At 43.6% G+C, this 14,430-nt stretch overlaps 1 protein-coding gene across 2 annotated transcripts; it reads left to right on the top strand.

Annotated features, from left to right (window-relative positions):
- The first annotated feature begins 941 nt into the window (after window positions 1-941).
- Window positions 942-5,180, top strand: LOC123170190 (nucleolin 1). Of its 2 annotated transcripts, none has more exons than XM_044588021.1 (15): window positions 942-1,285; window positions 1,642-1,716; window positions 1,795-1,911; window positions 2,100-2,180; window positions 2,259-2,330; window positions 2,409-2,534; window positions 2,617-2,709; window positions 2,916-2,951; window positions 3,026-3,117; window positions 3,197-3,314; window positions 3,718-3,809; window positions 3,904-3,991; window positions 4,074-4,165; window positions 4,477-4,808; window positions 4,975-5,180. In XM_044588021.1, exons 1-15 carry the CDS (start codon window positions 1,025-1,027, stop codon window positions 5,001-5,003), a joined length of 1,704 nt encoding a protein of 567 aa, XP_044443956.1. In that variant the 5' UTR covers window positions 942-1,024; the 3' UTR covers window positions 5,004-5,180. The 2 variants fall into 2 exon arrangements, with proteins under 2 accessions (XP_044443956.1, XP_044443955.1); XM_044588020.1 differs by having other exon boundaries at window positions 943-1,285; window positions 2,244-2,330.
- The last annotated feature ends 9,250 nt before the right edge of the window (window positions 5,181-14,430 follow it).

The raw sequence follows: 14,430 nt of genomic DNA, 5'->3' as shown, positions 1-14,430 counted from the left end.
GTATAGATTTCTTTACTTTTTGTCCTTTCCCTTTTTGTCTTTTTCTTTTCTCTAGTTCCTTTTTCGTTTTATTTTTCCGTTCTTTTGTTTTATTTTCTCCCTTCTCAAATTTTATGATATTTTTTCAAATTACATGAACTATTTTCAAAATCGATGAACTTCTTTTGAAAATAGATGAACTTTTTGAAGTGAACTTTTCTTCAAAATTGTTGAACTTTTTCCCAAATTGGTGAACTTTTTTTCAAAGTCGATGAACTTTTTTCAAATTCAATGATCTTTTTGAAATTTTTTATGAATGTTTTTCAGAATCGATGAACCTGTTTTCAAATCCGATGATTTTTTTTTCAAAATCAATGCACTCTTCAATTTTGACAATATTTTTCAAAGTTGTGAACTTTTATAAAATCAATGAACTTTTTTTCAAACTTGATGAACCTTTTTCAAATCTGATGACTTTTTTCCAAATTGATGAACTCTTTTTTTAAAATCGATGAATATTTTTAAAGTTTGTGAACTTTCCTTCAAAAATGATGAAGTTTTTTCAAATTCACGATATTTTTCCAAATAATTCGAAAATCTAAGTGATACAACAGACAGCATTATGCAATGAATAACGCGGCCCCGCTTGTTCATATATTTCTGGCGCTATGATGTATTGCTAGTGCACAATGGTTCTTCTGGTTAATCAACTAGCCGAGTTCGATTCATGGAGACCAGCTTTCTTTTCGAAGTTTTGTAAGCTTTTTGCAGTTTCGAAGTTTCGCGGGCCGGCCCAAGAGAGCTGCTGTGTGCGCCCAACACAGGAGCTTCCCATTAGGGGCACTCGCAAAATGCTCTCTCATGGGCTACTTCCTTAAGAGAAGCAAGAATCGCAAAAGCCCTCACAGCAGCCCAAGCAGTGCCAAACCTAGCTCGCACTCGAGGCTATAAAACACCTCCGCCGCCACGTCTCGCAAACCCTCTCTAAAACCCTAGCACTCCGCTCCCCTACACTCCCTCCTTGCCTCTACGCCGCCAGCGGTCCATGGGCAAGTCAAGCAAGAAGTCCGCGGCCCCTACTGTCGTGGCGCCGGCGGCCGTCCTTACCAAGGGGAAGGCCGGGAAGAAGCGCGAAGCCGATGACGAGATCGAGAAGGCTGTAAGCGCAAAGAAACAGAAGGCTGCGCCGGCAAAGGCGGTGCCCGGGCCCAAAGAGGCCGCCAAGAAGGCCAAGAAGCAGCCGCCGCCCAAGAAGGTTGAGAGCAGCAGCTCCGAGGAGGAGTCATCCGAGTCCGAGGAGGAGGAGGTATTGCCATCTTTGCGCGCTTCCTACTTTTGCTGTTTCCTCTCTGTTCTGCTCATGTGTGCTTGTTTGGTCAACATTTCGTGTATCATGGTTAATGTTCAGTGCGATGTAGTACTAATTTCTGGACGTGGCATAGGTTCTTTGCAATAATTTTTTAACATCAGGTGGCCATCGGCAATTCTCTAGTGTCAGAGTAGTAATCCTTTGGAAGCTAATTGCTCCGTGACAGATATATACTGTATTATACTAGTGCGTGTATTTCTAGGGAATACTACTACCCTTTTATGATTTTTTGTCTGTATTCACGATCCATGCTTCAGCACTAGTACATCCGCTACTGAGCTCTGCATTATCAGGTTCCTAAGAAGACTGCAAAGCCTGTCAAACACGAGTCTTCAGATGATAGCAGCGACGATTCCTCCTTTGACGAGGTATAACTTCACCGTCCCAACTCAAAAGATGTCTCCATTTAACGCATCCTAATTATCTTCTTTTTCCTGTTAATTAAGGAACCTGCAAAGAAGCCTTCTGCTAAACCTGTGACCCCAGCTGCCAGCAACGGCTCGAAGAAAGGCAAGCCTGAGAGCAGCTCTTCCAGTTCTGAGGATGAGTCCGATGATGACGAGGTGAATATTTCACCTTTTAAGTTTTTTTCTTGCACTTGTTAGTTTAATTTTGAAGTTATTGAAACAAGTAAATTCGACTATTTTCACTTCGAAATATATTTTGCCAGGCCATAGTAGGATATTTATTCTATTCTCGTGGTTATGGTTAGTTTCTTAGCTGACTTAATGCTGGTCTCTTCATTTCCCAGAAACCTGCTGCTCTGGTAAAGAGAACACCAGTCATCGAATCTGACAGCTCCGAGAGTGACTCAGATGATAGCTCAGATGAGGTTAGTGCACGTGTGGTTCTCTTCTATGCATGTTTGCAGTGCTGTGACTGAATATGTCTTTAGGATGTTCCTGCCAAGACTCCTGCTGCTGCTGCCAAGAAGGTAGATTCTTCAGACAGTTCTGAGTCGGAGAGTGAATCTGAGGATGAGGTATGCAGTAATTATGTTTTTGAAGTCTTCATTGGTTGTTTCATAAATTTTATTGACATATTTTCTCAAACTTTGTAGGAGAAATCAAAGAAAGCCGCACAGGCCACCAAGATAGCTCCTGCAGCTGCTAAAAGGAAGGAGGAGTCCAGTGATTCCTCAGACAGTGATGAGAGTGATGAAGAGCCTCCCCAGAAAAAGCAGAAGGTTCTACTGCTTGTTTCTATTCATTTTACGTCACTAACTTTGTAGATTATTAATCCGTTGTTTACACATTTTCCCTCCACAGGATGCTGCGAAGGTTGCTCCTAAGTCTGCCAAAAAGGACAGCAGCAGTGATGATGACAGTTCTGATGAAAGCTCTGATGATGAGCCTAAAAAGGTAAGCTGGGGATTTCAGAAAATTTAGAATGTCGAGAATAGATATGTAGCATAATAGTATGCTGCCGTCCAGCTGCTAAAAGGAAGGAGTCCAGTGATTTCTCATATTTTTATTTTATCTCTTATCTTAATTTTTCTGTTCTTCCAAGTTTCCATCTGAATTGGCATGACTGCCCTAATGACATGTTTTTGTGTGAAACTTTGCAGGAAGTTACAACTGCCACAAAATCACAGAAGGAAGAGGTATAACCTGTGCACCTGATTTTATCCTGTAGCCTTTCATGTACATGTGATGTATGTTTTGATATATTTTACAGCCTAATACTCCTGCTAGCAACAAAGGTCAGGCAACAGGGTCGAAGACCCTTTGGATGGGGAACCTTTCCTTCAATATTGAGTATGATCAAGTGTAAGTTCCCTGCAGCAGATATGTTCATCATTATTCTTTCAACATTCATAATTGTTAATGTTCTTGTTTCTGTTTACAGGAAGCAATTTTTTGCACAAATTGGAGAGGTCGTTGATGTTCGCCTGGCTACCCATGAAGATGGCCATCCCAAGGGATTTGGTCATGTTGAGTTTGCTACGGCTGAAGATGCTCAGAAGGTAAATGTTTCTGTTTTACTCCCTCAGCTCATATTAGTTGACGTATTTCAGTGCTAGATACATCTGTTTGAGTGTCAATTAATATGTGACGGAGGCAGTATTTGACATCAGTTCCTCTTTATGTTAGTTTTAGAATTTATGTACGTACCTTAGTAGATACGCTTCTTTGCCCTTAATCTATAGTGCTTTAGTATCTAGTTATATGTGTGATTTCTCAGTTCTAGAGTTTTCACTGCTATAACGAGACATTCTGTTTTCAAGTACTGGTTGTTTCTGACAGAAATATGGTACATTTTCAACCACACGGGTACCAGTTGATTCTAGATATCCAAGTTTGTATACCACTTCAGCAACAAAGTAGACACATTACTTCCGCTAATAAATCTCCGTTTCTTTTCTTCAGGCGCTTGATTCGTTGAATGGTGGAGATCTAATGGGCCGTCCTGTGAGACTTGACATGGCTGCTGAAAGAGGTGCGAGCGCTCCTCGCACCAGGTACTGTGAATATGATCACTTGAAATTAAACATTTATTTGAATTGCTCTGAAAGCTTTATTTCTTTGTATGTTTAAATTTTTGTGTGACTGCAGGGATGGTGGATCTTTTGGAAAACCAAGTGGAGGTCCCAGCCTCTCAGTATTTGTCAAGGGTTTTGATTCATCTCAACAGGAGGATGCTGTAATTTCTTGGTTATCTTGTCTCACATTTTTCTAGGCAATTGTGTGCCTACCTTCTCTGAGTTCCTCATTGTGAATTCTAGATTCGGAGCTCTCTTCAAGAACACTTCTCTAAATGTGGAGAAATCACACGTGTCTCAGTTCCGATGGATTATGAGAATGGTGCAAGCAAAGGGTACTTCAGCGCTAAACCTTCTCTAAACATTGTATCCTTAACAAGAACACTAGGCAAGCATCAACATATTTGTTACAAGGGTCCTGTCGTTTTGATATAATTAAAATAAACAACCTGGTCTTATCCTTATAGCGTTTGTAAATTGACAAATTATACTCTCTTGATGTAACTTTGATAAATCAAGGGATACTTCAGCGCAAATCTTCTCTAAACATTATATCCTAAGTGAATTAAAATGAAGAACCTGGTCTTGTCCTAAGTGAATTATATCCTAATAGTGTATTTGTGTATGTTTTACGTGAATTCTGCAGGATAGCTTACATGGATTTTACTGATGAGAGTTCCTTTTCGAAAGCACTTGCGCTTAGTGGATCTGACCTAGGTGGCTGCAACTTGTATGTTGCTGAAGCTAAGCCTAAGGGTCAATTTGGTGGCGTTGGTGGTCGATCTGGTGGCAGAGATGGTGGCCGCTCTGGCGGTGGCAGGTTCGGCCGGTCTGGTGGTCGTGATGGCGGTGGCAGGTTTGGCCGGTCTGGTGGCCGTGATGGTGGCGGCAGGTTTGGCCGGTCTGGTGGCCGTGATGGCGGCAGAGGAGGCGGCCGAGGCTTTCAGAGCAGACAGAGTGCTGGCACAGCTAGCGCCGGTAAGAAACCAGTCCCTCGAGTAACAAAAATATAACTTGTTTGATGCATGCTAGAAAATTGTCGGTATAGCATGGAAAAGACTAGCGTGCAAACTTTGGTTGGTTCTTTCTCGGGAGTTGTATAGATTTGCTAACTAACTCTTTCCTTGTACATTATGCCTTGCAGGGAAGAAGACCACGTTTGGTGACGATTAGAAACTGTTTGAGCCACAAAATGGTCTGATGCAACTGCCGCGTGTCTAGACGACTGTATCCCCGTGTTTCCCATTGTCCTAGTGGACCTAGTATCATTTGTCTGTAGTATTTTCTTGCCGCTATATGTTGTAATGCCAGAATTCTACTATATATGTTAACACCTAGTGTTTTTTAATACTTCCTCTATCCAAGTATCCAAGACTAGAAGTGGTCAGGCATCTCCTATAAAATAGCCAATCATTAGTACCAAACAAACCAGTGTCCCTTGATTCTGATGATTTGAGGCTCTTCTCTTATAGCCCGAGCCTAATCTACACGAGCCATGCTGTGGTTTCTTCCTCCTGATTCTATTTTTTTTCTTTCTGGATTCTAGCTCCATCCTTCATCTCAGCTTCCTGTTTCCTCAATCATCCTCTTTTAATTTTGAACCATACCTTTACAAATTTGAGGACGCACTACTAATTAGGGATTGTTTGGTGTACGAGGATCTAATCTTCTACTAGCACGTGGTCAATTGTTTGTACTGATCGACTTACTCGCTCCCGTCCTTTCTACGTCTTCCTCTTTTTAATCTCTCTATTTTCCATACTATGTCTTCCTCTTTTCAATCTCTCGCAGGGAAAACCTTATACACAGAACATTAGCAGCAGCACGGGCTAAAAACGCACGTTGGTGCTAATTAGCAGCAGCGCGGTGTTGTAAACCGTGTTACAGATATAGTTATAGCAGTAGATTAGCAGCAGCGCGGGCTAAAAACGCACGCTGATGCTAATTAGCAGCAGCGCGGTGTTGTAAACCGCGCTACAGATACAGTTATAGTAGTAGCGCGCCCGAGTACAAAAGCGCTACTACTAAAATTCCCACGGCTTAGCCGATAGGCTGCACATAGTAGTAGCGATCTTCGCTAAACCGCGCTACCGCTATTTGCTTTGTAGCAGTGCGTTTACGCTGAGAGGTGCTACTGCTAAAGTAAAAATAAAATTAAATAGAAATCAAATAGAAAAGTAAATGAAAATGAAAGAAATACAAAAAGATGAAAGGAAAAAAATAAAATGTAAAGAAAAATAAATGAAAAAGTGGAAAAAAGAGAATGGTATAGCAGTAGCGCGTATCCAGGAACGCGCTGTAGCTATGTTAGCAGTAGCGCACTTCCTGAAACGCGCTACTGCTACTTCTGACTAAACCGCTTGATTCGTTTTCCCCAACGGCCACTTCTTCCGAATCACAACTCCTTCGCTGTCGCCGCCGCCGTCGCCCGTTGGCCGCCGCGCGCTCTCCCGCCTCAACGCAGCCCCCGACCCCGGATTCGACGCCGCCCCCGACCCCGACCTCGACGCCGCCTACCCCTCCCTCGCCGCAGTCACCGTAAGGCTGTGCCTCTCCTCTCCCCTACCCTCCTCTCTCTCTCTGCTAGGGCAATTTATATATGTGTTGATGCTGTGTTGATGTTCATATGAACCCTAGGTGTTCATATGAACCCTAGATTTGTTTAAGGCAGTAGGCATTTTTTAGCATTTAGGAAAAATGATTAGCAATTTTTTTAGGAAATTAGCTAGGGCAAATTTTTATGAAAATGCCTAAACAGTAATTTCATTTGCATATGTTATATGATATATGTCATTGATGTTCATTTGCATATTCCATTATTGAAGTGGTTCGATTGTGCCCAAGTGGCTTTGTTGTTTCCAGGAAATGAAGCCGAGTGGCCTATGTTTTGCCGGAATGTTGATTCATTTCCGTTCCGGTAAATTTCAGATTCTCGATTTGTCCACTTTTTAGCAAAAGTCATGCCGAAATTTTCCGTGAATTTCGGCATGACTTGTGCTACAAACTAGGACATATCGAGTGCCCGGAATTTGCCGCACCGGGAAGGAGTCAACGTTCCTGCAAAGCATAGGCCTTTTTTATGTCATTATTCATTTTATTAGGTATAGAATTAATTGACTAGATTTAATCGTAAGAACTAGTTAAATTAATAGAACTAGTTGAACATGTCACATTTGTTGTTATTTTTTTAGTTAAAGCAATTTTTCGCGCATCGACGTCGACGATGCCTATCCCGCATCCTCGTCGTCGAGTCGACGGAGGACACCTGCGTCACCAGATGGGCCATGTCCGGGACTAGGCTCCGCCGGGGTGGTACTGGGAGGCGCTACCTACCGGGGGGCGCAGGTTGGTGAGGAGCCAGCCTGTCGTTGACCCAAACCTTCTTTGGTGGCGGTCGCGTGGGTCAGTGACGGTCTAGAGGCTCGAGGACCCAGCGGAGGTGGTGCGTCACCGTGTCAGTGAGGAGGACGCGCACGTCCGTCGCTACTTGTTTGCGTTGGAGCACAAGTTCTCCAATACCTGGCAGGTTCTCCAGGGATCTCACTGGAGCTATGATCCTGTGATGGTTCCTTCTTTTTGGGTGTCCACCGCCCGTGCCGATACCCGTCGTGCGCTAGGGTTTTAGTTGTATTAGTGATGTTATATGTATGATACTATTCGAGATGTATTAGTGATAATTTCGACGATGTACGGACGCATGAGATGATTTACTTTTGCTTATTGAATGCATGCTAATTTGAATACTTATTTATTTTATGATTTGGTTTTGCTTATTGAATGCTCATGTCAATATGATCCTATAAAATATTTTGAGTATCCTGGAGTTGTCTTCGATCGATTTTCAATTAATGTTTCAACTATGAACATAGGAAATGTCTGACAACGAAAATGATTTCGGTATTTGCAAATACTGCGAAGACGAGCGCGGCCTGTGCGACAGAATCTTCCTAGATGATGATAGGCGCTTCAGCATCAAGCTGGACGTGAACTTCGAAGTGGATACAGTAAGTCAACGACAAATCTTTTTTCGTAATTAAGCATGACATCTGCTTCATTTCCTTCAACTTATAATTTAATTTTTTTACTATTCTACTAGCGTATCCCCTGCCATGCAAGAGTTTTTGTCTTGGATAAGATAGGTTTCAGTCGTACTATGGAGGTAAAGAAAGTTTACTTGAAGACTGAGCATGGTTATATTTTCCACGCAAAATTATACAACGCAGACGACTACACCTATTTTGGATGCAAAACTTGACGAGCACTATGCAGGACTTATGCATTTGAGCCTGATATGGTTATCACCTTTGATATTCGTCCGGAAGATGATATTGAAGGTAATACCGACATCTGGGTCGATGTGCAGACGCCTCCAGTTATACCATTATGTGAGTTTCTCAACCATATTTATGTCTTTGATATTGTTTATTCAAAAATAGTTGACAACTAATTTCTATTGTCAGCTTATTTCGGTTCAAGCAAACATGTCCAGCGCTTGGTAGACAGGACCTACTACTGTCCCGGGGCTGAACTAAACTGCGAGGAGCTAAGTCATTATGTTTCATGGCTTGAGGATCTTGATACTGTCAAGACAAATTTTCTTCTTGCACTTAGAAATGTTAGTACTGAAAACGTGCGACCAATAGTGTTCGTAATGAACTACGGTCACATCTATTTAGGAAAGATGGTAAGATTTTTACTATTTGTCCTCAGTGCATCTTTTGCATACATTATTTTTTAAGCTAAACTTCATTGCTAAGTATGTTACTATACGATGTTCTTTAACAGGGACTCCCGATGAATGTTGTGCCTCATGGGATCGAGACTAATGGTACCATGAGTATTGTTAGCTTACGGCCAAGATATCCTACAATGCACTTTAGTGCATTCAGGATTTCTAAGAGCGAGGAAGTCTTAATAGTGAAAGACTGGACCAAATTTGTGATGGAGGAGCACAGAGAAGTACTAGGGGTAGCAATGAGAAGCGCAGCCCACGATTAGGAGACAGGTTCATCTGCATGCTCCAACTTGATGAAGGAGGAGAGCTACACATGTTTTATGTTATTTTACCTGAAAGAGAGCAGCAGGAGTGATTAGCTAGCTAGAAATGAGTTTGAAGATGATGATGTGCTACACTATGAGTATGATGATTAAATAGCTAGTGTTGGTGGTAATGACTATGATGATTATTATTAGCTAGTGTTGGTGGTGATTAGATAGCTACCGCATCTAGTGTTGGTGGTGATTAGCTAGCTAGAATGAGTTTGAAGATGATGATGTGCTACACTATGACTATGGTGATTAAATAAATACTGTTGGTGGTAATGACTATGATGATGATTAAATAGCTTGTGCTGGCGGATTAGATTCAAGTGGAGGCAACATGTGGTGCACATCGAAAGTAGTACTAGTCCAAACTAGATCAAGTTTGGATTAGTAGTATACTTTTGACATGCACCACATATTGCCTCCACTTGAACCTACTCCACCTTCATTTGACACACTGTTATGGACATAATGATATAAACCTCATAATTGGTATTATACCAAAATTTGTATAACGGCGTATAAATACACTAAAAATGAAAAAAAGAGTACTAGTAGAGATGGATAGTAAACACGCTACAACTAGCTAGATTAGTAGCACCGCGGGACAGAACAAGCGCTGCCGCTATGTGTCTTAGCAGTAGCGCTTGTCGCACGCGCTACTCCTAAGTAATAGCTGTAGCACCTTATTGGTAGCGCGACTGCCCGCGCTACTAGTGGGCATTAAACCTGCGCTACTACTAGGGTTTTCCCTAGTAGTGTCTCTTTCCAAATTTCTTTCCATATCACTTATTTCCCTTCAATTCCTTCAGAAATCCAAATACTTAGCCAAGCGTGTTGGGTGAGGGGCTTGGGTGGAGGTGGAAGCGGAGGCGGTGGTGATGGGCGGAGGTTGTATCGGCAATGGTGGCCTCAAGGGACTTGAGAGCTTGCTCTTCGTTAAGGTATAGTGTTCGGGAGCGTTGGTATGTATCTGACGGGTGATGGATAGTTTGAAGGCGAGGGCTCGGCAAATTGTCCATACTTCCAATGACCAGCGGGTGGCCTATGAGGAGAAATTTGTGAAGGGCAAGGACGGGAAACATGATTTTGGTTCCTGGCCAAGATACTCGGCCCCTCTTCCAACGGTAGCCATGATTGGGGGATCGCTACCTATTCTCGTTAAGGTGGCCTCGACTGAAGATATGGTAATGAAAACTGAAATGAGTGTATCGTGGTGTGTACAGGCCCCAGATGAGATTCATGGAGTTTGAATCTTGTGTCACATTTGATGGTAGGACGTGTGCTAGGCGATGTATTAGTGGGGGCTGTTCTTCATTTTTGCTAGGGGAGTTCTTTTCTTGAATCCTGAGTTTGGATCAACTGTGTCTAACGAATTATGACATTGTACATGAAAAAGGGTGTGGCGTACTCTTCGATTCCGGAGGTTGGTATTCCCCTTTGTGGAAGGGAGGTGTGAATTGATGGCTTTCAAATGATACTTTGCGTGAGGCACATCAGTTCATTGTTAGGTTTCAAAGAGGATTCTAGGAGATCACTTGGAGGAGGCTCAGTATTACACAAATGCATAACCGATGAGGAGAATGTGGCACATGGTAATTGCATTGTTTGGGACATGGTGACACACAAGGATAATATAGTAAAAGGAGATCTGCAAAGAGGAATAAGAAGGAAAAATGAGGGTATGAAGGAAAATGGTGTGCCTTCGAATAAAAGGTTTTACATGCTTTCCGCTAGACATGTGGCCGCACCAGTTATGCGGAAAAGGCATGTGTTGTAGTGCTCAAGAGAGAAGATCAGGAATTTGGACCATGGCTAAAGTTTGTTCCAGTAATGCAGAGAAGCTTTGAAGATGATGGTTGGTCAGGAGGTTACGAGTGGAAGAGTAGTAGCTGGATCTATAGTCTGGGAGGTCGAGGTACTCATAATTACAAGTTGGGCTTTGATGGGAGTTCGTCGGACAGTGGAAGCTAGTCTCTCATGGCACAGAGAAAATGGTTTGGGTGCCAGTGTGAACAAGCAAGCCACTTGTGGTGATGATCTTGCGGTTACCAGCCCTCTGAAGTTAGATAATGGTAAAGATAGAAATGAACTGAGCAATGACGAGGGGGCACGTAAACAATTGGACTTGGGGGGAAACGAGTCTGGACAAGGCACGTGGAAGAAAAGAATAAGGGGATAATAGGGGATGAGTTGGAGAAATCAGAACTGAGTGATTTGTCGTGGGACGGGATGAGAGGGGAAGATAAACTTAATGGAGTGGATATTGTGCACTCAACAGAGGTGAAGAATAGTGGGGCAGTGACGGAGGGATTCGGAAACTCAACTAATGACGCTAAAGCAAGGCTGCTGAGTCGGCCATGCAATCCCCAATGAAGATTGTAGCTTGGAACTGCGAGGGAATGGGGAATAGGCCGACTTTTCATGGTCTTCTGGATCTCCATAAGGAGGACCCTGATATTTTATTTTTGTCGGAGGCCAAGCTCGATAAGAAGAGAACGGAAAAGTTTAGGATGATGTTGAGCATGCCGCATATGTTGGCAAAGGGAAGTGATGGTAGTAGTGGCAGATTAGCTATATTCTGGAAGATGACTGTGTAAGTGCATCTAGCGCCACTCCTGAAAGTGCGTTATATCGACTAGAGGGGGGTGAATAGGCGATTTTTACAAATTCGTCACTGAGGAATTTCAGGGTGAGGAAATTTCTAAGTCACGAACAACTAGGAGCGGAATAAGTACTCAGATGTAGGCATACCAGAGCAGTAGCACAATCATCATGATGAAATGAAAACAAACACAGAGTACAAGTAGCGTAAACACAGGATAAGCAGGCTGAAGACAAACTGACTGAAGAAATAGGATTGAGGAAATTGTGAAAGTCTTCAGTCAAAGTCTTAAAACAGTAACAATCAAGTACAACAGTATCTGAATGAGGAAATGAAAGGGTTGAGGAAATAGAACCAGTAGCTCGGTGAAGACAATGATTTGGTAGACCAGTTCCAACTGCTATGACAGTCGTATGTCTGGTTGGAGCGGTTAGGTATTTAAACCCGAGGACACACAGTCCTCACCGTATTCTCCTTGATCTAAGGTCACACAGACCTCGCCCAATCACTCGTGGTAAGTCTTCAGGTGACTTCCAAACCTTCACAAACTCGGTCACTCCGCGATCCACAATTTCCTCTTGGATGCTCTAGACCATGACACCTAACCGTCTAGAGGATGCACAATCCTCTAAGGTAACAAGCGTCGGTTCCACATAGGAACAATCTCTTCAGTGATGCTCAATCACTTTGGGTTTGTTAGTGTTTGGGTTTGGGTTTTCCTCACTTGATGATTTTCGCTCAAAGTCCTCGGAGGATGGGATACTCTCAATGACAAGTGTCAGTTTCTCTCGGAGCAGCCAACCAACTAGTGGTTGTAGGGGGCGGCTATTTATAGCCTAGGGAGCAGTCCGACATGATAAGACATAAATGCCCATCACTGATGAAAGGATCGATATAGTTGACTAGGAGGGGGGGGGGCGTGAATAGGCAACTAACAATTTTTAGCTTTTCTTTACCAATTTAAACTTTGCATTAAAGTAGGTTGTCTAGATATGCAACTAGGTGAGCAACCTATATGATGCAACAACAACAAGCACACAAGCAAGCAAGGAATGTAACACAAACAAGCTTGCACAAGTAAATGCACGAGATAACCAAGAGTGGAGCCGGTGAAGACGCAGATGTGTTACCGCCTTCCTTTTGAGGGGAAGTACGTCTCCTTTGGAGCGGTGTGGAGACACAATGCTCCCCAAGAAGCCACTAGGGCCACCGTATTCTCCTCACGCCCTCACACAATGCGAGATGCCGTGATTCCACTATTGGTGCCCTTGGAGGCAGCAACCGGACCTTTACAAACAAGGTTGGGGAAATCTCCACAACTTAATTGGAGGCTCCCAACGACACCACAAAGTTTCACCACAATGGAATGTGGCTCCACGGTGACCTCAACCGTCTAGGGTGCTCAAACACCCAAGAGTAACAAGATCCGCAAAGGATTAGTGGGGGGAATCAAATTTCTCTTGGTGGAAGTGTAGATCGAGGCCTTCTCAACCAATCCCTAAAGAATCAACAAGTTTGATTGGCTAGGGAGAGAGATCGGGCGAAAATGGAGCTTGGAGCAACAATGAAGCTTGGGGGTGGAAGAGGTGGTCAACTCGGAGAAGAAGACTCCCTTTATATAGTGGAAGAACAAATCCAACCGTTATCCACCAACTTAGCCTGAAAAGCGCGGTACTACCGCACCGGAGACGCGGTACTACCGCTAGGGCACACGGTACTACCGCAAGACATTGCGGTACTACCGCCCATGCAGTAGACTCCAAAGAAGCCCTGATGCGATGAAGCAGAGGGCGGTAGAACCGCTAGCGCGGTACTACCGCTCCCCCTTGCGGTACTACCGCAAGGCAGGGATAGTCCAGATTTGGGAAGGCACAGACATATAAAAATACATCCGTGGCAACTTCCGCTGAGTTGGGATCTGTGCAAAAATCCGACACGGTAGTACCGCATGCCTGGAGTGGTACTACTGCGTAGGGCGCGGATGTAAAAAATTACATCCGCCCCTACTTCCGCTCATGTTGCTGTGCCAGGCCAGGGCTCATGGTACTACCGCACCCATGGGGCGGTACTACCGCGTAGGGCGCGGATGTAAAAAATTACATCCGCCCCTAAAGCCGCTCAAGCGGCTGAGCCTGGCTAGAGGACACGGTACTACCGCTCCCAAGGAGCGGTACTACCGTGAGTACCTGCGGTACTACCGCGCCTACAGCCGGTACTACCGCAAGGCCCCGCGGTACTACCGCTCCGAGGAGCAGTACTACGGCGTGCCTCAGAACAGCAACACTAGAAGTCCTTCATTTTGCAAAGACACGGAGAGACGGAGGATGCTCCAAAGAGCCAAAGGAAAGGGGGTGCAAAAGGAGTAACGTGTACGTGATGATTCCACCCAAACCTTTCCAAAGCGGACCCCCTCTTAATAGTACGGCTTTCCTACGACTCAAATCCACCGAAAAGAAACGTAGAGAAACGCCGTCTTCAATAGTCTTCGAGGGGCATCAAATCGTCTTGTGCCTAGTCAAGATATGTTTGAAATACTCAATGCACACGATTAGTCCGCAAAAGCATTGTCATCAATCACCAAAACAACTAAGGGATAAATATGCCCTTACAATCTCCCCCTTTTTTGGTGGATTGATGACAATACGGGATTTGCACAAAGGGAGATAAAAAGAACATGGGAAAACCCCACAACTATAAAATATAGACGGACTCCCCCTAGATGTGTTATATATAGAGAAGTGCTTTGGACTGCACGACACACATACTAGGATCAACACTCCCCCTATATTTTATAGTCAAGGCATATCTTGTAAAGATAAAGCTAACACTAAGCAAGATAATAACTACGAGCATAAAGTAAAGAGGCACAAGATAGCACAGGCTCAAGAAGGTATGCTAGAGTGCATATGTCTTACACCATATGATAGAAAGGTCTCACAAGCACAAACCAAA

Source organism: Triticum aestivum, chromosome 7D, assembly GCF_018294505.1.
Source record: "Triticum aestivum cultivar Chinese Spring chromosome 7D, IWGSC CS RefSeq v2.1, whole genome shotgun sequence".
In the NCBI taxonomy this organism is placed as follows: domain Eukaryota; kingdom Viridiplantae; phylum Streptophyta; class Magnoliopsida; order Poales; family Poaceae; genus Triticum; species Triticum aestivum.
Note: the sequence above shows the minus strand (reverse complement) of the source record. Positions and strands in the feature narration are given on the sequence as shown.

Excerpts from the sequence above, each read along its gene's own strand:
- LOC123170190 (XM_044588020.1), top strand. The coding sequence starts at position 1,025 with ATGGGCAAGTCAAGCAAGAAGTCCGCGGCCCCTACTGTCGTGGCGCCG. Across the intron at positions 2,952-3,025 it reads CAAAATCACAGAAGGAAGAG|CCTAATACTCCTGCTAGCAA; the intron begins GTATAACCTGTG and ends TATATTTTACAG. Across the intron at positions 3,810-3,903 it reads GCGAGCGCTCCTCGCACCAG|GGATGGTGGATCTTTTGGAA; the intron begins GTACTGTGAATA and ends GTGTGACTGCAG.